This window comes from Pelodiscus sinensis, chromosome 1 (assembly GCF_049634645.1).
Source record: "Pelodiscus sinensis isolate JC-2024 chromosome 1, ASM4963464v1, whole genome shotgun sequence".
NCBI lineage: Eukaryota > Metazoa > Chordata > Testudines > Trionychidae > Pelodiscus > Pelodiscus sinensis.
The window spans coordinates 41,353,235-41,380,964 of NC_134711.1; the positions used below are offsets into that span (position 1 = coordinate 41,353,235).

Consider the following 27,730-nt stretch of genomic DNA (forward strand, 5'->3'; position numbering starts at 1 on the left):
GGCCATGTCTGGTGGTTAATCACTGTGTATTGCAGCAGTGAGCCATGACAGTGTGGGCTGGCAAGTTGCTGTTGCAGTAGAATGGGGGAGAGGCAGGCAGTGGCTTGGAATGCTGCTCTTACAGTCCTTTTGGGGGGGGGGATAGCAGTGTGGGGTGAACGGATGCTGTCTTATGAGCTAGCTAAGCCCTGCCTGGGTCTGCGCTATGTCCAAACAAAACATTTATGGATGCACAGATATCAGTAGAATCTTGGTAAGAGATGGCGTGGAAGCTTTGCCTGATCTACTTATCAATTTTCTCATGGAAATTCTATGGCAGGGCTGCCATTTCCCCATTGCCATGGTACTATACTCTGCCAAACCATTCCTCATTTGGTGCTGCCGGAATGTAGGCAGCGCAGAGTTTGGCTGAGTAAGGAGCTGGGTGCCCCGCTCCCATCCATAAGTTGACTCCATCTTCGACTGTTTACCTTCAGCAGGGATATGTCAGTCAGAGTAATGGTAGCCTGTGGACAAGTGTAGGATTATTAGATTGTTTCCATGTGCAGCCACTGCACAAGCATGGACTGTACTTTCAAGCCCAAGTACTCATCACCACTTTTGCCCTCATCTTTTACATTCACCATGATCAGAGAGTCTGGTGAGATCTGTATTTGCCTCTAGGACAGGCGTGGCCAACCCGTGGCTTGTGAGCCACATGCAGCTCTTCCCCTTCCCCCTTAAAGTGTGGCTCATGAAGCCTTCCCCTCGGCTCATGAAGCTGCCCCTAAAAGTGGACCCTAGTTCTCTATGCTCACTGGGTGCAGGGGAGCCATCTGGCGGCAAAGCAAAATGGCGCCGGATGACGGGAGCCTGATGTGGCCAAAAAGCCAAACCGGAGGGGTTTTTAAAAGGGGCAGCATCCTCTTTTTTTTTAAACTTTTTTCCTATGGTTCTTAGCTCTATGCACAACATCCAGCACCTTTTCGGCTCTTTGCCTGTAATGCATTGGCCACCCTTGCTCTAGGATAACAAGAAAAGTGGGTAATTTTGTTCAGAGGCATGCATGTTAATGAAATGTTACAATTTTATCAGGGACAATAGTCACTCTGTTGTTAATGGTTACTTTTCCATTCTATGCCTTGAAGTCATGCATGTTAACCAACAGGCAGACACCATCAAGTACGGGGAAAAAATCATGGAAGTTGAGGGAGGATCTTTCAAGGATGTGTTGTATTACTCAATGATTCAAGCAGAGGAAAGAGACCAAAAAAGAGCTATGGAGATCAAAGCAAGAACACAAACTGCTGAGCATTTGATAGAGCTTATGGAAGACCAAAATGAGATGCTGAAGAGTTTTATCATGATACAGAGTGAACACAACCAGAGGCCCCACTTGTCAGAGCAACTGTCCCTACACACCCACACATCAGCCTCCATGGCTGTACATGCAAAGTTCTTTATCCAGTAACCCTTCTATGCCTAGACACATTTTCACAATCAAGTAATGTTTCTTTCCATCACACTCAAGTCCCTGTGAAAACAGCTGTAACTTTAATAGCTGGATACGAACACCATTGTGAAGTTTTCCAATAACACTTACCACCGAACATCCTGATTAAAATACCTCAATAAGGACACATGTTTAAATACATAAGTTTATTTTGTGTGATACAACTCGCACCAATCATTCTGGCCCCCGAAGAAGTCTGACACATCCTTTGGTTTCATGGGAATGTCTCATTCAGGATGAGTGATGTGATGAGGCAGGGAAGCAATCCTAACACATAGCAATGTCAGTACCCCCTCAGTGTCTAGGTTATTCTTCAGAGCCTCCCTGATATTGATGGGTACCCTATCAGCTCCTCTAACAGAAAAAGTGTCTGGCTGTTCAAACTATGTATTCAGGCACTGTCTCATTACCCCATTCATGGCCAAACTCTTAACCCTTACACATATACAAATAATATAAGCAATAGCATGCAGCCACCGCCTTGAGCATGTGATCCTCCAAAAGGCCCAGCCTGCCCTAGAGACACATCCACCTAGCTTTCAATCTGCCAAAGGCACATGCAACAACCATGAGGCATTGGCTTAGCCTGCTGATGAACTGCTCCTTATTACTATTCAGATGCCCCATGTGGCTTCATGAGCCAGGGCTGTAAGGGGTAAGCTGTACATCCCCTACTGTAATTTTCTGGTCTGGAAAGAAAGTGCCAGCATGTAGCTTTCTGAACAGACCACTGTTCTGAAGACGGGTGTATTATGTTCCTTTCTGGACTACCTCATGCTTAACATCTGTGAAATGTCTGTGTTGATCCAAAAGTTCCTGAAGCACCATGGAGAAGTACCCTTTACGGCAGATGTACTTTGAAGCAAAGAGGGATTGCCCTACAGTGGGAATATGTGTGCCATTGATTGCCCCACCACAGATTGGAAAGCCCACGTTAGCAAGGCCAGCCAATATGTCATCCATATTTCCCAGTATCGATCCTACACAACAAAATGGGTGGTGACGCACTGGAATGGGTTACCTAGGAAGGTGGCGGAATCTCCATCCCTAGAGGTGTTTAAGTCTCGGTTTGACAAAGCTCTGGCTGGGTTGATTTAGTTGGGATTGGTCTTGCCTTGGGCATGGGGCTGGACTTGATGACCTCCTGAGGTCTCTTCCAGCTCTAGGATTCTATAAAATGTGACTTATTGCCCTGCACTCTTGCATAAGTGCTGCCCCAATGATAGGCTTCCCCACTCCAAACTGATTTGCAACTGAATGGCAGCAGCATTTGGGACTGACCAGCTTCCACAAACAATGGTAACGCGCTTCTCTACGAAAGGGCAGCTCACATTCGTGGTCCTTGTGCCACAATTCAGGGGTCTGCTCATCACACAGCTCCAGAAAAGCTGCATTAAACATCCTGAAATTATATAGTCACTGCTCTTCATCCCACACCTCCATGAGAATGCAATCCCACCACTCGGTGCTTGATTCCTTAGCCCAGAAGGGATGGTATATGGTGCACAGCTGATCTTTGGCAGCCCAGTGCAATTGACTGGTCTCTCTCACCAGATCTACATTTGAGTGTTTGTCCTCTGTTATTAATTGCATAAGTAGCTGTGCTGCAATGCACAATGTTCTAAGCACATTGAATACAACATAGCAGAGCACTGTGGGATCCTTGATTTCTCACAGCAGTTGTTGGAGTTTGCAGCAAGGAGTCTCATTCAGGGGGCATGAAAGTAAGCAGGAAGCCCCAGAATGGCTGGGAAGCAGAGAAGTGACTTACTGGACTCTTTCACGTTCCCAAAATGTATAACATTGCACTGCATATTCCCATAGTGCTTAACGATTGAAGATGACACCAGAGTGGAGAACTTACTCAAAATGTGGGATGCTTAATCACATTGCTTTGCTATTTCTGTTGATAGAGTGCTAACAGTGTGGCCATGAAATGTCAACCCTGGGTGGCAGAAAAACAGGCTTTATTGGTTTTCATTTTTGTGACTTTTGGATGTCTACAGCAGTTTCATCACCAAACCTTCCCACTGTAGTCATAACCTTAGTTGAATGTCCAAGACCTGCTGCAGTTTTCTTATTTCTCTTCTAGTTTCTGTTTGCTCAGCCTAAATTGTAAAGAGCCACTACTTTGAGGGAGACCTCAAGTACTAAATTACTAGTAATAAATTACTGTTATTTTGAAATTGGAACACATTTTAGCGGTGATATTAATTGCATTTATCCTTTTCTCCCACAGCTCAACAGACAGCAATTACAGATACTTAAGGAGCGTTTCCAGGCCTTCCTGAATGGAGATACACAAATTGTGGCAGATGAAGCATTTTGCAATGCCGTGAGAAGTTATTATGAGGCAAGTGGAACACGATTTTCTATACTGTTAAAAGTTTGTTCACAAAACTCAGCTTTTTAAATAATCTGTTTACATGGAAGGAACTGTATGTTTCCATGCTTGTGAGATTGCAAACCCCTGAAAACATTTTCTTATACTGCTTTGCAGTTTAAAAAAATAAATCCACTGCCTGGGTGTAAGAGATAAACTGAACTTGAAAATATCCAGTTCTTTTAGGAACAACAAAACCAAACAAAAAAATCCCTTGTGCTAAAAATATTTCAAGCAATGGTAAATACAACTGGGTACTGCTATCTTTATTTCCATATGTCTAAATTACCCCCTTTTAATCAAGGTTTCAGCTGTAAATTACTATCTTGAGATACATGTCCCTTGGCCTTCTTAATTTTCAGAGACAATAGAGAATATCTTAGGGAAAACGTGCCCTTTTTTCTTTTGGAAGGAATAATTTTGCTAATTCAGCTATACTAACTCTCATGAGTTCAGTTTATGACTTCCAAGGGATTCTGTGTGGTTGACACTGTGAACAGTACTCCTCTTCACATGTTCTGTATAATTGCTTAAGAGAGATGCCCTTTTCTGTGGAAGATAAAAATGTTTGGAGTGCTCCCAGTCCCTCTGGTGTCATAGGTAACGTGACTGGGGGATATATTCATTGCACTGTTCAGAAAGCAGCCACTATGAACACAGCATTTATCTGTATAACAAAAATGCTCAAATTTGTTCAGCATATGATCAGAGCTGTGTTGTACCAAATAAAAGCAAGCAGGATCTTATGAGGGGGATAAGGCAAAAAGCCACATTTATTGTAAAGATAATAATAAAAAAATAAAGAAAAGATAGAAGCAAACAACGTTGGTTAAGTAGTTCAACCTTATACATATAAACATTCATTCATCCATTTATTCAGGTTCTGTGTATTTGTTATAGTTACCAGCCTGGAAGTTGCTTGTGACAGAATACTGGCCAGGTACTCTGTACACAAGTGATGGTAGTGGGGAGCGAAGTCCTGATCAGATGCGCATCTGAAGCTCCTGGTGGGCTGGCAGCAGAACCTTGGACTCTGATTCCATAGTTTTTTAGTCAGTTCTTATAGGAATTTCTTCCTATGCCAGTCTATGGAAATTGCTGCATCATTCTGATGTTTCCAGGGTGGCTGCCAGGTGCTCATCAGTGATCTCATCGGGTGGACCTCCAGTATTTGGTTTTCTCCACTTGACACCTTTTGGTTGCACTGGCACCTGACGCCTTCTTCAGCCCTTTGTTGCTGTATTCTCAGGCTGGCACCTCTCAGAACCATTCATTCATCGTCCAAGCACTCTCTCATACGTTCATACAGTATTTTGTATAATAATAAAACTTGTAGTTACAAAAGTTTCTGGGTGGTATTGCTTAAAACATTCTCTGAATGCTGAGTAAAGTTACAATGTTTTAAAGAGAACAGGCGTCAATTATGTAACAATGCCCTTAGTCAATTACAGGGCTTGGCTCCCATAGCAGAGTTAGTGGCTTGACAATGCATTGTTACAATGTATCTCTGCAATGTCAATTTCAAGCAGCCCCTTGCACAAGCTTGAGCATGCCCTGGAGCACAGAGGGGGGGGGGGGGGGGGGGGGCTGTTTCTGGCTACATAGGATTATATTCTTAACAGTTCTAAGTTACATGACCTAATACATTATATTCTAAAGGGGCAATAATAATAATAAATCTATTTTAAGTTGTGGGGAACAAATTATGGGGAGTCACTTCCATTTGGAGGAATCATTTTCAATACATTAATATGTTATCCCTACAGCTGCACATTTAAACTTGATTTAGTTACTATTTTGATTTAATTTCACTGTGTTGCTTTGTTCTTATTCAAATTACTTTCATATTTTCTTTTAGAATATTGTTCCTTCTAATTTCCAACTATTGTACTTGGGCAAAGATATTCCTTAATGCAGAAAGAATTGTATTTGCTAATATTGTTATGGACTATTAACTTTTCTTCTGAACAACAAATTTAGATTAAGCAATTTGGCTACCAATTTAGGAAGCGTATCAGTTTAAGGTGGGAGGCTGTCCTGTGCACCAAGTTATGGAGAAGACAAAGTTTTAGCATTAGACACACTGTGAAAGCCTGCATTTGTGGAGAGGCTAGGGGAAGGCCATAGTTATCCAGGTTAGAAGTCTGTTTGACAGGGTGAATATTGGGAAGCCTGAAGTGGTGGTGTTAGTGACAGACAAACAGGCAAGGGGGAGACATTTGAGACAATTAAAAAGTAGATGTGACTCTAGACAGATGGAGAAAGTGAGGAGTAGGAGGCTGAGCCAGTCACCTAATTTTAGAGTTTAAAGAGAGAAGGTAGACCCATGGACAAAATCTTTGGGGATGTTGAAGGAGAGGGTTATAAGCAAAGAGGTTTATATTAGTAAGAACTATATTAGTACAGTTCTTAGCATTTTTTAGCTCTTCATATGTTCAAATTGCTAACATATGGAGCCTCAGAAGCAAATGAAGATATATTTGGGTAAGAAGAGAATCAGAAGAATACACAAACCTAGAATCCCAAATAGAAGGCAGCAGATTCAGAAGAATAAGAACTGAAAAATATTAGACGTGGACTATCAAATCTTCTAGACAAATTGATTTAATGCTACAAGGAAGTAGCTTAGTGGTGGCCAGAGGGAGGCATGACAGACGGACAGATTTCTTGTTCTAATGATAAACTGAAGGTAAAGAGGCCTTTATTTTAAGGATTCTTCCTTATCAAGACCATTTTCAATGTTCAAAAGCAATTGCATCCTCAAAAGTGGGAAATCTGCATATATCTGTAACCCACACACATATATCTTGGTGTGGTGTACTAACCCATCTAGTGGTATTAAGACCATTTACAGAGAAAAGGAGTCTACAATCTTAGCTAACAGCAACCTGCCTGTTAGCTCCTGCAGTAGAGGCTCATGCACTAAGCTCCAGAAGTTCCAGGTTCAATTTTGCCTATTGGCATTACATATCCACACATTTCTGGCATTTTTGAATTCTTTAAAGATTTCCTTTTTCAGTGCCTCTTTGACTTACAATAACTCTGGTCTTGAGGAAAACTAGAATTCTCTGCTTCAAAAATATGGCTTGGTTATAACAGAAAGAGGCTTTTTGGGTGGCTGACTGCAGAGTGTGGAATTTAACCTTTGCAAGAATTCCAAGCAAGCATGAGTCTGAATCCCTTCTTCAAAACTAATGCAGAGCTTCTTTGACACAATTTTCACATGCTAAAACATTCACTAAAACCCTTTTCAGGGATGAAGGAAGATAGCATATTAACAGCCATACTGGGTCAGACCAAAGTTCCATCTATCCAAATATCCTGTCTTCCAACAGTGGCTAAATCCCAGTGCCCCAGAGAGAATGATCAGAACAGGTAATCATCAAGTGATCCATGCCCATCCTGGTGAATAGCCATGGATGGAGCTATCCTCCATGAATTTATCTTGGCTCTTTTTTTACCCTTAAGAGAACAAATGTCAAGACTGTTATATTCCTGAATAACTAAATTACCTGAATTAGGAAATCTTGTCAACTAAGTAAACTTACTTTTTCATCAGAATATATTGACTCATAGACTCTTCTGTGCCCTTTCTAACAATTCTGCTTTAATACAATGAGGAGCTTGGCCTAATTAAAATAAGGCCATATATTGAGTGGATCTCAGATCTTCATCTGTTACATATTATCCTCTCTTAGCTCTAGTAGGATTTCTGGGCTATTTCTACATAATACACTTGCAAATGTTGTTGTAGAGATGGTCTTGGACCTAATTTTGAAGCCCGGCATGAACCTCTAGATAGTCAATCTTAACCTGAGTGTATAGAGCAGCTTCCTACCAGATTTCACCTGCTTCATATCACATTTGATCTGCACAGCTCCCCCAAAATAATAATCTAAAACATATATGCTTCAAAATAAGGGTCTGTATACATAAACAATTAATTCATTGCAAACTAGATTGTGAATCTACTTGTGTTAGGCTTCTCTCTACCATGATGTCTGTTTTAATATATTTTTTTAAAGGATTCTTAGTATTACTTGTGCAGTCTTTTTAAATTACCTTGAAAATCTCATGTGAGAGGGATTGCCAGAAAGTGCATTAACTCAATTTTTAATTTTATTTGTCGCCAAAATCTACTTTTGTTTCCCCCTTTCTTCTAACCATATTCTGTCTAATTGTGAATCTTTTGTGGCTTAGTCTTTGCAGAATTAAAATTGTGCCAAGGGGTTTATTAAAAGCCTGATTCGATTTATCACTTCCACCCATAATATATCTTTGGATAGAAAAAAAAAGTTGCTTTTTTTTAAATGTGTGATTACTCTCAGGGCTATAGTAAAATTTTAATGGAAAATTCTATTATATTCATTGAGCCAGATTCTAATCTATTTAGAACATCAGCTGGTGATTTTTAGATGAAAAGAAAAAATCATTCATATGACAATTTATTATGAGTAATTATATTAGACACACTAAATGTAAAATTCAAGTGGGAAAGTGATTTATGAAATAAAGTATTCCTTTGCATATTTCAGTCCAGTTAGTTAGCAGATAAAAATCAGACCAGCAAAATAGTTGGCACAGATTTATAAACTTAAATGTTACGCACAGTGGGTGGAAAGCACTCAGCACAAGATCTGTATTCAGAGGCCCATCACAAGCCTGAATGCACAATGTAAGCCATATTTTGAGGGCTTAGTGGAATTTAAGAAGTGTATATAGGCCTTGTGCTAGTGCTCTGCACAGGAGTGCTTTTTTACTTATGGTTGTGTTTAACGTCAGAATATATAAATAGGAGACAAGAATGTTTGCAATGTGCCATTGAGATTGATGACTTAATTCAAATTTTCTGTGACTGATGGGTTATTCAGAAGTTCTGGATTGCCGTTAAAACTACTGTAGATGTAATGATGCAAGGTTTACTACAACCATAGGTTTGTATTAATGATGTTTCGGAACATTGCTTGGGCAGATGTAAAAACAAAATACTTAAAATGTCCTTAGCGTTAGAATTTTTAAAAGGTTGGCTGTTTTTGTTTATATTCCTTTTAAAATAATAATTTGCTATTTTTTAAAGTCTGGAGACCTAAATGTTAATGGTAGTAAAGAGGGCTAAAGTGATCCTTGGCTGTATAAGCAGGGGACTATCAAGTTGGAATAGGGTGTGGTGGTTTTTCTGTGCATGGCACTGAGACCCTTTACTGGAATAATGTGTCCGTTTCTGGAATTAATGCTTTAAAAAAAGACTGACCAGTTGTGAAAGATTCACAGAAGAACTACAAGAAAGCCTTATGAAGAAGTACAGTATACTTAGTTTATCCAAGAGGTGACTTAATCTCTGTACAAGTTTCTAAAATGGGGAAAAGGTTTATGGTAGTGGGAAGACGACCCTCTTCAATCTATCAGAAGACGTTATAACAAGATTCAGTACAGTAAAACTCCATTAATCCGGCATCCAATGCTCCGGGACTCCTGATGGTCCGGCACCATCAGGAACCCTGAAGTGCTGGGGCAGCCGGACAGGCTTCCCCCATCCAGCTGCTGCTGAAACTGACCAGCAGCTGAATCGGGGAAGCCGGGAGCAGAGCAGCTGGGATGCCCTGGGCTTCCTGGAATCAGCCACTGATCTGTTTCAGCAGCGGCTGAATCAGGGACCCCTGGGACAGAGCAGCTGGGGTCCTGCCGGGTTGGTCCCACAGCGCCGTCCTTTGGCGCTGCGGGACCAACCCGGCAGCACTCCAGCTGCTCTGCCCCAGGCGTCCCCAAGAGCAGCTGGGGTGCTGCGGGGTTGGTCCCGCAGCCCTGAGGGGCAGCGCTACAGGACCAGCCGGGCAGTGCCCCAGCTGCTCTGTCCCAGGCATCCCCAAGAGCACCTGGAGTTCTGGAGTGCTGCTGGGGTGGTGCCATAGCGCTGCCTCTGCGGGACCAACCCGGCAGCACCCCAGGTGCTCTATTGCAGGCATCCCCGATTCAGCTGCTGCTGGTCAGTTTCAGCAGCAGCTGAATCAGGGATGCCTGGGGCAGAGCCGGACTATCATATGGGGGAGCTAGGAGGGGTGTGGGGTGGCATCCCCTCCCACCCCACTCCAGACCTCTCATAGCCCCCCCCTTCTGATAGTCCGGCATATCTGATAATCTGCCCCCCCCCCCCCGGGTCCTAAAGGTGCCGGATTATCGGAAGTTTACTGTAATTGGAAGTTGAAGCTAGACACATTCCCAGACTAGAAATAAAGTACATTTTTAAACACTGAAGATAAATAACCATGGGAATAATTTATCTCTGAGCATAGTTGCTTATTTTTTCCCATAAGGTGTTGTAAGGTTAGCTCTCTTTCTAAAAGATATGCTATATCTGAAAAGTTCTGAGTGATGCCTAGAATCACGTGGTGATTGTCTGTGACATAGATCATGTAGGAGGTCAGACTGGATGATCATAATTATTTCTTAAGGCATTAAAATCCATGACTCTGTTTAAAATGATTTAACTTTAATCTTTTAAATTGCTTATTAATAAAACTATAATTGACACAGTAAAATAATTGACAGCAAAGGGCTTTTTTAATAATTCATTATAGGAATTTATGAAAGTATGCTGGGAAACTGAAGGGGGGAAATGTTGATGGCTTGAATTCAGCTATTAACCAATTTACTATGTAGGGGTGAAATCATTACAAATTGGAAAAATTACCTCAGTTCCATTATTTTTTTCCAATAACCTGAAGAAATTTATATTAGTCTTATGAAATTGGTCATTTCAGTTCACCTCTTCTTATGTCGACACAAAGTAGAATGTATATATTTACATTTTCTGACCGCAAGAATGCAATGCAATTCAATTAGAAATATTTGTCAGAACTGAGCACATTTTTATCTATGGTGGTTTAACAGATGCAGAGCTAAATTAGCAGAGTTTAATATGCTGCACTTAGAGATAATGTTGTTAATATTTTATTTTAAAATGATCATTGTGAAGTAACTTAGTCATACTATTCATTATGTTAAGATTTGGAGTCAAATTCAAAATAAGTTGAACATTGCTAGTAGAATTGCATTTGTTTACATAAAGTCTGAATTTGGTACTTGGTATCTATTATTGAGCACAATTGTTTTTAACCGTTGTATTGATAACCTTAGAAATAAGTAGTTTTGATACCAGAGAGTTTAGAAACTTTGTCTCAAACTGTGAAATTGCACTAATTTATTGATATTTGATCTGAGCATATTCAAAATTGTTGTACCTAAGCATCAAAATTTCAAGTTTTTATACAGAGAGAAAGAGAGAGGGTTTTAGTAAGCAAGTGTAGTAAGCAAGTCATGCTGACCCATGACAGAAGAATGCATTTTATGTTCTAAAAATTATTCTTTAAAATTGCCAGTGCAAGTGAACTTGACACAGTTCATCGCTGTTTAATCAGAAGAATCGTATTCTCTAGCAATCTTTCTTTCTTTTTAGAGATAAAAACAGTAATCAAGTCAGGCTGTGACTATATAATCACATAATAAGAAAAAGGACAGTTAACAGAAAAAAGTCTGAGGAGTAGCTGTGTGAGTCTAACTTTTTAAAACTATATCATTTAACACACATTAAAAGATTAGGATTATTTATATTAGAGAGAAGAGGAAATACATTGGAGGTGTATAGAATGAATGAAGGTCACAGAGAATCATACCTGATCAGTCCTCTGGTCATCTGAAGAAGTGGGCTGTGTCCACGAAAGCTCATGATACCATCTACATGTTTTGTTAGTCTTTAAAGTGCTACCATACCATTTGTTGTTTAAGTTTATCCTGTACAGACTAACTTGGCTGCCCCTCTGAAGGAATAAATCAGACACTTAAATAATTAAAGAGAATGGATAATTGAAATACTATTTCATGCAATGTATGATATAATTAAATGATGGTCATGATATCTTTGAGGCAAATAAAGCAATAAGACTAAAATGTAATTATTCACTTCTGTGAATATACCAGGAAAAATACAAAGTCTGTCAGTTATGTTGCAGGGTATAAACTGACTACTGCCAAAAGTGGTATTGTTGAGCAAAGCTAAAATATCTGGTTCTTGGAAGACAACACCAGATCAGACTAGAATGGTTGTTTTTATTTATTTGTTCATCTAGGCAAAAGCCGGCACAACGGTATTCTAGATGCTCTATTTTAGGAGAGTTTTGGGCTTTGCCAGTTTGAGGGATCTCCCTCATAACATCAGGAAAACTTAAGTTTCAATAGTCTTTTGTGCAGATTATGTGGATTTTTTTTTCATTCCTTAGATATTATAATTTGGCAACTTGGTAAAGAATATTCAAAGAAGTGTTGAGATTGAATCTTGGATGTATTTTTGACTACAGAACAAATAACTCCTAGTATTTACATATTACTTTACTTTCAGTTGCTATTACCTTGTTGCATATTCATAGTTTCTTTCTATGGAATTATGTCAACTCTGAATTTCCCCTATCCTAATGGTAACTGGATTCTTTTCTACTTTCATGGGCTGAATATTCTAACTTCACTCAAGTGCATGATGACTCAAGATTCTTCTTCGGGTAGTCCCCGGGGGTGCTCCATGTCTGGTGTCGGGCTGGTCCCGGCGCCACGAATCGGAGCTTGCCAGAGCTGTGTTCGGCCGGACCGCGCATGCTGGAGCCGGTTTTGCGCCTTTCATGTGCCGCGCACGGTCCGGCACCCGCCAGTTTCCTCTAATCCGCCCCTGGTCGCGGACGGAGCTCTCCTTCCTCTCCTCAGGTTTCCTGAGGGAAAGTTAAAAACGATTTAAACTTCTGTTTTTTTCACTACATTTCCAGTTCATTAATGTGTTCCTGTTTTTAAGTTAATACCTTTATACAGCTATCAGCTGTTTATACTTATATTTGAAGGTTTCAATTGTCTCTGGTGCGCAGCTCTCAGAGCCGCGGCTCTGGTATAAAAAAAAAAAAAAAAGAGAGAGGCAGCATAATTATAGCAAAAGAATCAGTTACCATTTGTATATAGTTATATTGTTGCCTTCTACAGACGTTTTCCTGTTACAACTCCTAGTTTAAAAAAAAAAGTAAAAAAGTAAGAAGAATTACATTGTTACCCGGCTAGCTCCGCTTGAGCTAAGTTCAGTAGTTCTTGGACCCTTTATTCAAACATAGTTATATGTATACACGTAAAGGGGGAGAGGAGAACAAGACTCAAATAATAAAATAGGCATAGTTACAATTCCTAAAGGAGAGAGAAAGGGGCAGTCGGTGAAATGAGAGTCAACCCCCTTCAGACAGCTGGTATGCCGGGCTCCCCCGGCTTCAAAAAGTGTACTATGTGCAGGGACTCAATGCCTATCTCTGACGGACATTCGGCTTGTGTCCGCTGCCTTGGGGAGGCACATATTCCCCAAAAATGTAGTCACTGTGCCAAGCTCACGACGAGATCCCGCAAGGAGCAGGAAAGACGGCTGAAGGAGATCCTCTTTGATAAGGCTCTCCTGCCTCCTAGCGCTCCAGGCTCCTCGGAAAGCGGAGGGCTCCCTTCCTGGCTATGTCTTCCCCTAAGAGGAAGAAAGCCTCTCCTGCTCGTTCCCTGCAGATTGCCCCGCAGCAGCGGGTGAGCGCAGGTGATAAGCCGGGTACATCAACTTCAAAGACAGCCCCTGCGGCCACTTCAAAGAAGCCAGCCAGCACTTCCCGGCTCGGGTTGCCTCCGGCACCGCAGACGGCAGGGGGGCACCTTAAAGACGCAGCCTGCTCCGCACCGACGGTGCCTGGCTCTTTGAATGCAGTGCACACCTCCCCTCACAGGGAGCTGTCTTCAGCACCCCCGGTACCCACGGTACCCAGCACTGAACAAATGACTCCGTCAGCATAGCCACCTGACCCTCCAAGCTTGCAGCCTGCAATCTCTGAGCAGCTAGAAGCAGCTTCTACTAGTGCAGCACCAAGGATGAACATCCATGAAATTTCCCTCTCCCCATCCCAGGTGTCCCCTCCGGAGCCATCGCCTCACCCCTCCACGTCTGTACACCATGCAGCGGGGCGCAAGGAGCATCATAGGCAAAGCTTATCCTCTCGCCACCATCACTATAGAGAACGTAGCTGCTCACGTTATAGATATTCCGGATCTCAATCCCCGTCAAGGCGAATCCATTCCCCAACTCGCACGCCACGCAGCACTTACTATGTCAGGCATGGCACCGTGGGATCCTCTAGATGTTCCTGCAGCTTTCCGAAACAGAACCGGATATGTCTTCTAGTGTTCGCTCTTCCACGCTCGCGCTGGGAGAAGGGGTAACCTTGGCCGAGACATCACCCCCAGATGATCTTAAAGAATTCCAAGATCTCTTTAAACGAGTGGCGCAATCTCAGGAGGTACAACTCACGGAGGCTGAGGTGAAACAGCATAAGCTGTTTAAGAACTTGCATCCTAAACATCAACGGAAGATCACCCTCCCTATAAACGAAGCTATCATGGAGGTAGCTGAGGAGATTTGGCAGACGCCAACATCTATACCACCTACGAATAAAAGGGTGGACAAAAAATATTTTGTCCCCTCCAAAGGCCTAGACTTTCTTTTCAATCACCCACAGCCTAATTCTTTAATAGTAGACGCTGTCCGCCGCAAAGCTAAGACGTCCCATTTTAAGACCTCCCTTCCGGATAAGGACTCTAAAAAATTGGACTTATTCGGCCGTAAGATATATTCTTCCGCAAACTTACTTCTCCGAATCGCCAACTACGCGGCCCTCCTATCAAACCACAACTTTGATAACTATTCAAAGCTTCCAGATCTGATGCAACACCTTCCCGACAGCAAGAGACCTCTTTTAAAGGCTGTTGTTCAGGAGTGGTATACCACGTGTAGAACATCACTTCAAATCACCGCAGACGTAGTGGATACGGCTGCACGAGCCATGGCAACGGGCATCGCCATGCGGAGAGCCTCCTGGCTCCTGTCAGCGGGAGCCCCTCGAGAATTGCAGTCTAAGGTCGAAGATCTGCCGTTTGATCGACAGAAGCTGTTTGCCTCCATGACCGATGAGATTCCACATTCGGGAAAGGACTCTCGTACTACCCTCCGAACCCTGGGCATGTACACCCCTCCGTTCAAGCATAAACGATACTACCCCTTTCAAAGGAGGTACGACTATTCATTCTTCAAACAGCAACAACGCAGACCTGACCAGTCCAGATTTAGACAGCGTCCACAGCGCAAGCTCCAGCAACAGAATCGAACATCTGCTCGGCCTGCTTCTAAGCAGCAGGTTTGACTCCCATGTCAAGGACTCGAACAAGTCTCTCATCGTCATCACACAGAAGCCTGCAAACAACCTCTTCCATCATCGGCTGAGGCCATACCATCATCAATGGGCCAGCATTACCTCGGACCGATGGGTCCTGGAAGTGATATCATCAGGACTCACGATCCCCTTTACCTCAGTTCCCCCCATGACCCCACCCACCCCATCCCTTTCCAGGGACTCATCTCACGGGGTCGCTCTTCAACACGAGGTCTACCACCTTCTACAGATTGGGGCCATAGAACAAGTACCCGCGGAGGCTTCCAGGTATTTCCTAGTCCCCAAGATGTCCGGGGGGTGGAGGCCTATCCTCGACCTGAGAGGCCTCAATCGCTACATTCGAAAGCAGCACTTCAAGATGACCACGCTGGCCAAGATCATACTGGCACTAAACAAGGGAGACTGGTACACAGTCCTAGATTTACAGGACGCATACTTTCATATCACGATGCACATAGCGCACAGACGTTTTCTTCGGTTTGTAGTGGGAGACGAGCACTTCCAATACAGGGTGCTCCCTTTCGGCCTGGTATCGGCCCCGAGAGTGTTCTCAAAGACACTAACGGTGGTGGCCGCCCATCTACGCAAAACAGGGGTCTCAATTTTCCCGTATCTCGACGACTGCCTCATCAAGGGTCACACGCAGTCGGAGACACATTACATGGTAGCCGCGATGCGGGATCTATTCGACTCCCTCGGCCTCATTGTAAACATGCAAAAATCGCGTCTGCAACCAACACAAACTCTAACCTTCATAGGAGCCCGACTTGACTCTCTCTCAGAGCGAGCTCATCTTCCGGTCGAGCGCTTCAAAGTCATAAAGGACTTAATAGGCACAGTCTTACAAGCTCCAACACTCCCAGTACGGGTATATTTGCAGCTCATAGGCCATATGGCAGCCACTACGATCATCGTGCGGCATTCAAGGTTGCATTTGCGGTGCCTGCAACATTGGTTATGCACTGTGTACAACCCCGTCAGACACAACACCCGAAAACTCGTGGCTCTACCCGTACATGTAAAGAAGTTCCTCCGTTGGTGGGTCAACCCCAACAATACGTTGTCAGGAGTCCCCTTCCATGTGACACAGCCATCAAAAGAGATAACAACAGTTATCTCTCGTGGGATGGGGTGCTGACATCGGCACGGAAACAGCTCAGGGCCGCTGGGCCGCATCGGAACGGATGTTACATATCAACCTTCTCGAGTTGCGGGCGGTGTTCCATGCCTGCAGACAGTTCAGGATGCATATAAGAGGCACGACAACCAGAATTCTCACCGACAACATCGTCACGATGTATTACGTGAACAGACAAGGAGGCGCCCGCGCCCGGTCCCGGTCCCTCTGCACGGAGGCAGTCCGCTTATGGATGTGGTGCATTCGAAACGACATCATTATAGTCGCATCATACTTACCTGGTGCGAACTACACCATCGCGGATGCATTGAGCAGATACTTTCATCACGATCACGAGTGGGTAATCAGTACGGACGTCCTCCTACCTCTCTTCCGTCGCTGGGGCCGTCCGATGATAGATCTCTTCGCCACTCGGGCCAACAGGAAATGCGCAGCATACTGTTCCAGAGCAGGAGCAGGCACCAGTTCCCTGGGAGATGCCTTTCTCCGACACTGGGGAACATCACTGTTATATGCATTCCCCCCTGTTGTGCTCATTCCCAGAGTGCTCGAGAAGATCCTCATGGACAAGGCGAGAGTCTTACTCATAGCTCCGGCCTGGCCCAGACAGCCATGGTACTCAACTCTCCTGCAGCTGTCCACGCGACCACCATACCGCTTCCCACATCAACCGGACCTCCTGACGCAGCAGAACGGTGCCCTTCTGCATCTGAAGTTGAACACTCTGCATCTAACTGCATGGATGATAGATGGTTCAGCGCGTCTGAGAGTCTTTGCTCAGACCAGGTGAAACGGGTATTGCTGCATAGCAGGAAAGACTCTACCAGGAAAACCTACCTGTCCAAATGGTCTAGGTTCACACGCTGGTGTGTCCCAAAGGGCCTAAACCCTTTTCTCTCACCACTGCATGTCCTCTTGGACTATATCCTTCAGTTACAGGTTGCTGGGCTCTCCATATCATCATTCAGAGTCCATGTAGCAGCAATTGCGGCCTTTCACGGCCCGGTAGAGGGCAGGTCGGTCTTTTCTCACCCCATGGTCACAAGATTTCTCAAAGGCCTCACTAACCTTAATCCACCTCGCAGGCCCCCACCACCCGCATGGAGCCTAGACCTGGTGTTGGACACCCTGATGCGTCCTCCCTTTGAACCCTTGGCGACGGTACCCTGGCCTATACTGGCAATGAAAGTACTCTTCCTCTTGGCCATAACATCAGCGCGTAGGGTCAGCGAGCTGGCAGCACTAATGGCATCGCCCCCCTATACAGTATTTAGTAAGGAATCTGTAACATTGAGATCTCATCCGGCTTTCCTACCTAAGGTCTGCACAGAATTTCATATTAATGAGCCGATCGTTTTGCCATGCTTCTATCCAAAGCCTCACATCTCTCAGCAGGACGCACTCCTGCATACCCTGGACGTCCGTCGGGCATTGGCATTCTATATAGATAGAACCCGCAACATCCGGAAAACAGATCGCCTTATTATTTCAACGTCAGGCCGCTTTAAGGGTCAACCCCTCTTGGACCAGCGTATTTCGAAACTCATCGTCTCCTGCATTACCACCTGTTACACAATTCGTGACAAGCTGCTCCCATTGCAGCCAAGGGCCCACTCGACGCGAGCAGTGGTGACGTCAGCAGCGTTCGTTAGAGGAGTCCCCTTACGCGACATCTGCAAGGCAGCCACTTGGTCTTCCAATACCACATTTTCAAGGCACTATGCAATCACGCAGCGCCTAGCTTCCGATTCAGCGGTGGCTCTAGCAGTACTCCCTAGCCACCAAAATCGTGATTCCACAGCCCACGTCTAACTCAGATTACTGCTCCGGAGTCACCAGACGTGGAGCACCCACGGGGACTACCCGAAGAAGGAAAAGAAGTTACTCACTTCCATGCAGTAACGATGGTTCTTCGAGGTTTGTCCCCGTGGGTACTCCACGACCCACCCTCCTCCCCACTCCGGAATCTCCTCTCTTTCTGTCTTGCAGAGGGGCGGTGAGAGGAAACTGGCGGGCACCGGACCGCGCGCGGCACATGAAAGGCGCGAAACCGGCTTGAGCATGTGCGGTCTGGCCGAACACAGCTCTGGCAAGCTCCGATTCGTGGCGCCGGGACCAGCCCGACACCAGACGTGGAGCACCCACGGGGACACACCTCAAAGAACCATTGTTACTGCACGGAAGTGAGTAACTTCTTTTTTTGGAGACTATGCTGGAGAATCAAATCAGTTTGCTAAATGGTCGAGTGGAGTACGATCACTAGCCTATTGAATCTATGCTGCAGTCCAGTCTGTTCTGGCATGAGTATTTTTCTGTAATCATTGTTAAATTGACTGAGACTGCTTTATCCATGCCTGCTTTATCCATATTAGGAGTATAGTTATAACTTTCAAACTTTTAAATGCAGTGGTTGAAATAGACTCCATTATTACAATATAACTTTATCTATGTCTGGATTTGCAAGTGATGTGTCCTGGTTGAAAGAAAGCTGGAGAAATTGCTTACTAATTGCAAATAACAATTTATCCTAATGCTTGTAGCTTAAATCGTTATTTCTCACTTTTTGTGAAGATAGTTGCCCTGGCAGAATGAGGAAGTCTCTCACAAATCTGACATGATAGCATGGAAGTAATTAGTTTGGGTAGTCAGATACTTCACTGCTTTGTAAGGAATAGATTAAATTGCTCACTTATTCATCGAGTTAATTTTGCTAATCAGAATAACCAGTTACAAGCCAAAGAATGTCTCAATGTTATGCACCACTGGATTTAATTGGCACGCTTTTAATTATTTTTCTAATCCCCATGCTGTTTTGTTGTGGATTTTTTTTCTTAGAAAACAATTTATCTGGACTTTGCTTTTGCAGAGTTAACAAATTGCACTGAGAGACTTGCACTACACATGTGTTTATTTGTATTAACTAATTTTCTGGACAATTAAAGATGATGAGCTCATATTTTAACCAGCACAGTGGTGATACAGTAATATATTATCAAATTATCACTGGAGCAGAAATCCTGTAGGCTTCAGAAATATTATTCTAGGCACGGATTGACTTTTTTATTATTAATGTTGCATCTAGGAGCCCTAATCAAGGATTGGAACCCCATTGTGCTAGGTGCTGCACAAACTAAATTCTGAAGTACTGGATGGCAAAAGGCCACATAATTCCCTTCCTCATAGGAAAGGCAGAGAGACAGGAAATAAATATTCAGCTTCCTCAACAAGAATTTTGGAAATATTATAAATGTTGGTAGCTATCGATGCAATACTATCTCTACCCACCTCAGGAAAGTGGAGTTTGCAGATTGGAAAAAAATCTTCAGAGAGCTTTGAATAAATCATGTTATGGTAATATCTACTCATGTTCTCTCATAGTCCTCATTATGAGTCTAGATGATAGAAGGGAACTACAAAAATACTGAGGAGAAAGGAGGTCTCCCATGGCTGCACTTAGTTCTTTCAGTGATTTATCCATGTGTCCATTTTACTGATGGCATGCATAACCCTCTATGTAGAGATCAGGGTCTTTGGCCAGCAGTATCAGTAGGATGTGTGTTCTCTCCAGGCTTTGTTCTCTGCTGTGAGGGCATATAACGGTGAAGTGCACTCACTGCCATTCAGTTTCTCTCACCTACCTCACAGCTTAGAGATGGAGTCCAAGAAACTGCCAGCCTTCTAGATAGCTATGAAGTAATCCTATTTAGTGCTAGTGGTTAGTAGTCAAATAGTCAGAGGTTCAGCTGACTGTTGCAACTTTTGCTAGTTGTTAGCTGGGGTGTTGCTCATTTCACTCAGGTTTAAACAATGCACCGTATGTGAAGGAGTTATCAGAGTCTCAGGTGAACACTCAGGGCATGTCTAGACTACGCGTGACTTCTGAAAGAAGATATGCAAATTCAACTCAAATTTGCGTGACTTTCATTTTTTCCCAGAAGAGGATTTTCCGATATTTGACCCATCTACACAGGACCAAATATTGGGAAAAAAAACCCTCTTTTGAAAGTCCCCTTATTTCTCCTAAAAGGAGGTTTACAGGGGGCTTTTGAAAGAGAGGGTTTTCCGATATTTGACCTGTCTAAACAGGGCCAAATATTGGAAAAGCCTCTTCTGGGGAAAAAAAATTTGAAGAAGATATGGAAATTTGAGCCAAATTTGCATATCTTCTTTCGGAAGCCGCATGTAGTCTAGACGTGCCCCCTGTGTGTCTATTGTCTAGGAGGTCTGTATAGTCTGAGGAAATATTCAATTTATAGGGTCTTCAGCCTCAGAGCTAGCAAGGGCAAGGAGGCCCAAGTTCAGGTCTTCCTTATGACCAAATCAGTAAGACCAGCTTCTGAGCCAAGCAGACTTCCTCAAACACCTTCTGAACCCAAGAATATCAGTGTGGGCTTTTTGACATGGAGAGTCTCTACTTAAATCTTGACTAGAACATTGGTGTCATCCTTAGACTGCAAGGAGTTGGAAGCCCCAGGGTAGGTCAGCCACCAGAACTTCCTGTAAGAGGAAGACCTCTGTGGCACTATATGTTGTCTTGGATTTTACAGCCCAGAATGGCTCCTTCTGAAGCTCAGTACCAAGCTGGCTTCAGCCATATAGTACCAAAACATGAAGTTTAAGCCCATTGTTTCCTGTCCTGTCACCAGCAGCCAAGAAGTACATTTTTCTCCTTCCTGCTTGTAACACTCTGATACTTGAAAACAGCTAACATCATGTCCCCTCTCAGTCTTCTCTTTTCTAAATTAAACAAGCCCCATTTTTTTCAGCCTTCCCTCATATCTCATGTTTTCTAAGTCTTTAATCAGTTTTGTTGCTCTTCTCTGGACCTTCTCCAATTTTTCCACATCTATCTTGAAATGTGGTGCCCAGAAATGGACATAATGCTGCAACTAAGGCCTAATCAGTGCAGAGTAGAGTGGAAGAATGACTTCTCGTGTTTTTCTCACAACACTCCTGTTAATGCATCCCAGAATCATGTTTGCTTTCTTGCAAGTGTGTCACACTGACTCATATTTAGCATGTGGTTCATTATGCCCCTCAGACCCTTTCTGCTATAGTCCTTGTTGGATAAGGACTTCCCATTTTGTGTGTGTGAAACTGATTGTTCCTTCCTAAGTGGAGTACTTTGCATTTGTCCTTATAAAACTTCATCCTGTTTACCTCAGACCATTTCTCTAGTTTGTCCTGACCATTTTGAATTTTGACCCTATCCTCCAAAGCAGTTGCAACTTCCCTCATCTTGGTATCATCTGTAAACTTAATTATTGTACTGTCTGTGCCATCATCTACAAATTGTTGATGAAGATATTGAACAGAACTGGTCCCAAAACATATCCTCTGTGGAACCCCACTCGTTATGACTTTCCAGCATGATTGTAACTACTCAGAGTGGTTATCCAGCTATGGATATAGTAGCCCCATATAGGTTGTATTTCCCTAGTTTATTAATAAGATGATCATGTGAGACCTCTGCCATTTTCAAGTTTCCAGTTGTTTCTCCCGCTTCACTGAACAAGGGGCCTACAAGTTGTTGTCTTGCTTCGAATATCTGTTACCATTTATGTCTCTAGCTAGAGTGGGCTCATTTTATGCCTTCATCTTTCTAATCTTGCCCCTGCATACTTGTATTGTTTGCTTATATTCATCCTTTGTAATTTGACCTAGTTTCCATTTTTATGACCCCTTTTTGATTTTTGATCTACATTGGAAAAAATAGGATCTCAGCCAGTCTTAGTTGAAGGTGCTGCAAAAGGCTTGAGGTCAGATTAAACCTGTCTAATGAAGTTAATTATTAAGTTTAGTATCTTTAAAGTATGTTATGATACTTTTTGCACTATAACTTTCTCACGTCTCATTATCCTTGTTGTATCTTCAGTCTTTGGTAAGAAAATTGTGTTTCTCATTACTGTGATATTACACAGTTGAATCAGAGAAGCCAGTGTGTATGCTTTTTCCTGGAAGATAACAGACCTGGTGTTTGTAAGTGTTCAGTGGATAGGCGTTTGAGCACTACAGGAGGAAAGCTTCAAAGGGACCTGGGGATCGGGGTATCGTTATGAACCTGCAAAGCAAAGTAAGGGCAGACGTAGCTCAGAGGAGAATGCTTGTGTGACTAGCAGGATGGTGGAGTCAGGGAGCAAGTTTCTTTCTTGCTGAAGATAGGGTGATAACAAGGTGACTCGGTCATGGGTACCCTGAGGACTATCATAACTATATCACTGACATTGGTACTGTCACATCTCTAGTGCCAGCGCCACTGAGGTAGAATATTTAACTGGTCAACCGGTAGGGTCTGGAGCAGTCTGCCATAGGCAGGGGTTGCTCCAGCCCCACAGGAACCAATGTGAGTGGGAATGCTCCAGTCTGTTGAGAGCAGCCCCCATCTGCAGTTGGGGGGCAGCTCCAGCCTGCCGTGGTGGTGGTGGTGGTGGTGGGGGGGGGTTCTCCAGTCCAGCCAGGCTGGAACAGCCTCCCTCCCCTGCTTGCACCATTTAATTAACTGGTTAAACGTAATGTTTAATTGGATTTTACATCCCTAGTTGGCATCAACATTAACATCAGTAGTGTGATGTATGCTTACCCTCTGACCTCATTAATTCCCCAAGCATTCTGCAAACTCAAACAAGACTCAACCAGGCTTAACCTTCTCACTCCAGCATGTCAACTCCACTGATCTAGCAACTCTGTGCTGCCTTCAGTGGCACCTGGAGACTCTTTCCTGAGGGAGAACTGGTAGACAGAACCAGTGACAGATTCTTCACAAGCATCGTTGTGAATACTGTCCACAAAGACCACTAGTTTCTTGTTTATGCAGAAGTTATGGTCAAGACTGTTCTTGTTCAGAGAGCTGTTGACTCTAACCCTATTTCAGAACTCTTGGCATAGGACCAAGGATGGCTCCTATACTAGGACCCAGCATATCTTCAACTCAATGCATGGAAACTGGATGGATGTTGATGGTAGAACAGACCTGCTTTTCTGCAATTAGGGAGGCTGTGATAAAAGGTACAAAAGGCACAAGAAGACAAACTTATCGATCACAATGGACAAGATTTTCTAATGGGTGCCAATGAAAATTAATCTCACTTACTCTTCAGTCCTGCATATTTCTTTGTATTTACTAGAACCCCCACTTTGTGAGCTGAGAGACATTCTTAAAGTACACTTGGCAGTGATCTTGGTTCACCTCCCACCAGTGGAGGATCACATGACCTTTGGTCACTAGATTCTTGAAAGTCCTAACCAAAGTATTACCATCCATCAAAAAACAAACTCCCCCAGGGAACTTGAATCTAGAGCTCAAAATTCTCATGGGGGTTACCTGTGGAGCCCATGGACACCTCCTCCATACTATAGTCATGTATAAAATGTATAAAATTCACCAGGGCCTGATGAAATGCATCCTAGAATACTCAAGGAGTTGATAGAGGAGGTATCTGAGCCTCTAGCTATCATCTTTGGAAAATCATGGGAGACAGGAGAGATTCCAGAAGACTGGAAAAGGGCAAATATAGTGCCCATTTATAAAAAGGGAAATAAGAACAACCCAGGAAACTACAGACCAATTAGTTTAACTTCTGTGCCAGGGAAGATAATGGAGCAAGTAATTAAGGAAATCATCTGTAAACACTTGGAAGGTGGCATGATAATAGGGAACAACCAGCATGGTTTTGTAAAGAACAAATCATGTCAAACAATCTGATATCAAAGAAGCTAAGATAATGAGTCTTGGGATAAGGGAGAAGCAGTGGATGTAGTATATCTAGACTTTAGTAAGGCGTTTGATACGGTCTCGCATGATATTCTTATCAATAAACTAGGCAAATACAACTCAGACGGGGCTACTATAAGGTGGGTGCATAACTGGCTGGATAACCGTACTCAGAGAGTAGTTATTAATGGTTCACAATCCTGCTGGAAATGTATAACAAGTGGGGTTCCGCAGGGGTCTGTTTTGGGACCGGCTCTTCATCAACAAATTTAGATATTGGCATAGAAAGTACGCTTATCAAGTTCGCAGATGATACCAAGCTGGGAGGGGTTGCAACTAATCTGGAGGATAGGGCCATAATTCAAAATGATCTGGACAAATTGGAGAAATGGTCTGAGATAAACAGGATGAAGTTTAATAAAGACAAATGCAAAGTGCTCCTCTTGGGACGGAACAATCAGTTTCACACCTACAGAATGAGAAGCGATTGTCTAGAAAGGAGTATGGCAGAAAGGAATCTAGGAGTTATAGTGGACCACAAGCTGAATATGAGTCAGTAGTGTGATGCTGTGGCAAAAAAAGCAAACATGATTCTGGGATGCATTAACAGGTATGTTGTGAGCAAGACACAAGAAGTCATTCTTCCGCTCTACTCTGCGCTGGTTAGGCCTCAGTTGGGAGTATTATGTCCAGTTCTGGGCACCGCATTTCAAGAAAGATGTGGAGAAATTGGAGAGGGTCCAGAGAAGAGCAACAAGCATGATTAAAGGTCTAGAGAACATGACCTATGAAGGAAGGCTGAAAGAATTGGGTTGTTTAGTTTAGAAAAGAGAAGAGTGAGGGGGGATATGATAGCTGTTTTCAGGTTTCTGAAAGGGTGTCGTAAGGAGGAGGGAGAAAACTTGTTCATCTTGGCCTCTGGGGATAGAACAAGAAACAATGGGCTTAAACTGCAGCAAGGGAGGTTTAGGTTGGACATTAGGAAAAAGTTCCTAACTGTCAGGGTAGTCAAACACTGGAATACATTTCCCAGGGAGGTTGTGGAATCCCCATCTCTGGAGATATTTAAGAGTAGGTTAGATAAATGTCTATCAGGGATGGCCTAGACAGTATTTGGTCCTGCCATGAGGGCAGGGGACTGGACTCGATGACCTCTCGAGGTCCCTTCCAGTCCTAGTATTCTATGATTCTATGTTTTTTGGCAGCTATAACTTCAGCCTGAAGAGTTGGAGAGATTCAGGCATCAGTGTCTTCCCATCACATACAGCTTTGGATACTGCTAAGGTATAAATGAGAACACAGTTTAAATTCCTTCTGAAAGTAATCACAGAATTCCTTCTATCTGAACCAGTTCACTTCCTGATATTTTTCCAAAACACTCTACATACAAATCTGAGGCAATGATACATACTTGGGGTATGTGGAGAGTCTTGGACTACCACCTGAATAGAACGGAACCTTTCAAAACTTTGCAAGAGTTGTTTGTGTCCATTGGGTAAAGAATGTGTCCATTAGGTAAAGAATGAAAAGATCTTCAGTTTCGGCACAGATTGTCTGTCGATTTCTGGTCAGTATGCTAGGCAGGGAATATTCAGAGTTCAAGATGTGTTGTCCCTATACACGTTCCATGGTGACCCTGCCATCTCCTTTACCTTAGAGTCCTCTTCTCAAGGGTTCTGTGATCAGAAAAAAACTTAATTATGTGGTGTGTGCCTCATCTTTACTTGCCCTCTCAGTGAAGCAGGGGGACTAGAGAAAACAACGTATCTCAAAGAACTCTAGCATTTTTACATGCTAACTTTCTGCTTTCAATCTACCTGTACATTTGGGCACTTTACTAGCTTTTTATTCAAATCAGAAGAATGCATGTGGCACCGTACTTAATAGTACCTTACCTCTGAATAGTCGAACAAGAGAAAACTGCCACTGACATTTTGGGTACGTCTAGACTACAGGGTTTTGTCGACAGAAGTTTTGTCGACAGATACTGTCGACAAAGAGCATCTACACTACATTCAGTTCTGTCAACAAAGCAAACTGCTTTGTTGACATGGCAGTGTAGACGCAAGGACAGTTTACATGCAATAACACTTTCTGTTGACAGAACTCTGTCGACAGAAGGCGTTATGCCTCGTGAAATGAGGTTTACCAGTGTTGACAAACCTGCTGAGTTCTGTCGACGTTATGTCGACAGAACTCAGCAGTAGTGTGGACGCAGGTATAGTTTTGTCAACAAAAGTCCACTTTTGTCGACAAAACCCTGTAGTCTAGACACACCCTTTGTGAATTGGCTGTAAGTGTCTGTAAAATGTGACTATTCTTATGTTGTTCGGATCTGGATTCATTTAGTGGGTCAGACCAAAGGTCCATCTAGCTCAGTAGTTTGTCTTCCAACAGTGACCAATGCCAGGTGCCCCTAAGGGAATTAACAGAACGGGTAATCATCATGTGATCCACCCTCTGTTGTCCATTCCCACCTTCTAAGAGAGGCTAGGGACACCATTCCTGCCCATCGTGATTACTAGCCATTGATGGGACCTATATTCCATAAATTTATCTTGTTCTTTTTTGAACTCTATTAGAGTCCTGGTTTTCACATCAACTTCTGGCAAGGAGTTCCACAGGTTCACTGTACGTCTGCAACCAGTATCTCTAAATGTTGTGGACTTATATCAGTCTAGATTTTTGGATTCTGAAACCCATCTGGATAGCTCAGGGGAGCCATCGTGCTTTCATGCTAGCCTTTTTTTTAATTAGTCTTATTCAAAATGATAAAATAACAGCTAAGGAGTTTCTTGATAAAAGAATGGTGGTGCTTTTTCTAAAGTATCATATTGGATAATAGTCCATTTTTTGGACTGGTACTTAAGTTGTATTACTTTATTCAGTCATAGATTTCTACTTGGGGGAGACAATACTGTTCATTTACATATTTTGATTGATATTCTATGATAGCATTTTACTTGGATAGAAAGATTTAGCTCTTACATCCTTAGAGAGATGTGAGCTGTCAAACTATTTTAAACTTTGAAGTAAACTTTGACAAAACAGATTTTTTTTTTTCTGGTGAATTGATAATCTTTGGGTAAACCAAGTTAGGTGGCATGTGGCAGTGAGGGATTAAACGGTCAACACGTTTATGGCTGAAATCCAGATGCTGGTAATGTGAAGTGAGGTATTAAATTCACATTGATCTCTCTATCGTATTGTATTTGTTTTCTGTTGTTAACCTTATAAAAACAAAGAATTCCTATATCAGAATACCTGTTTCATTGTGGTAGAGGAGCCCTACCAATAATATAAATAATTTCTTTATGATTATTTTCAAACTTTGTCTACATTTCCCATAACCCCATTTTAAAGATTAAACTGGGAATCAGATTCTTCACAAATTGTATTCTCTGAAATAACCATTTTAATGCTATAGAGAAGGTTGTTACTTTTTCATGTTCCTTGTAAAAACTATTACCACATCCATTGAGCAGAAAAGAGCCTTCTTAAGTACTAAAACTAGGCCTGATGTCCTGCTCATTTATTTTTATTTTTGTTGAGGCATAACTTACAACAACATAGTAAGAGAAAATTAATTAGCCAGGCTGTTTAAGTTTGTAAATACTATTGCTTAAATCACATCTATTTGGCTAGCAATAACTACTTAATTAAGGAAACTATTTGTTTGATTGCTCTCGCCATCAGAAAGTTTTCTCTAATTTCCTAATTTAACTTT

At 42.9% G+C, this 27,730-nt stretch overlaps 1 protein-coding gene across 5 annotated transcripts in view; it reads left to right on the top strand.

The window, feature by feature from the left end:
• Nucleotides 1–27,730, top strand: part of CADPS2 (calcium dependent secretion activator 2) — a 514,814-nt gene that overhangs the window by 106,508 nt on the left and 380,576 nt on the right. For all 5 annotated transcript variants that reach the window (XM_075928806.1, XM_075928789.1, XM_075928797.1 and 2 more), the window contains exon 2: nt 3,732–3,845. In XM_075928806.1, the coding sequence (XP_075784921.1) occupies nt 3,732–3,845 (114 nt within the window). The remainder of the gene's footprint in view (nt 1–3,731; nt 3,846–27,730) is intronic.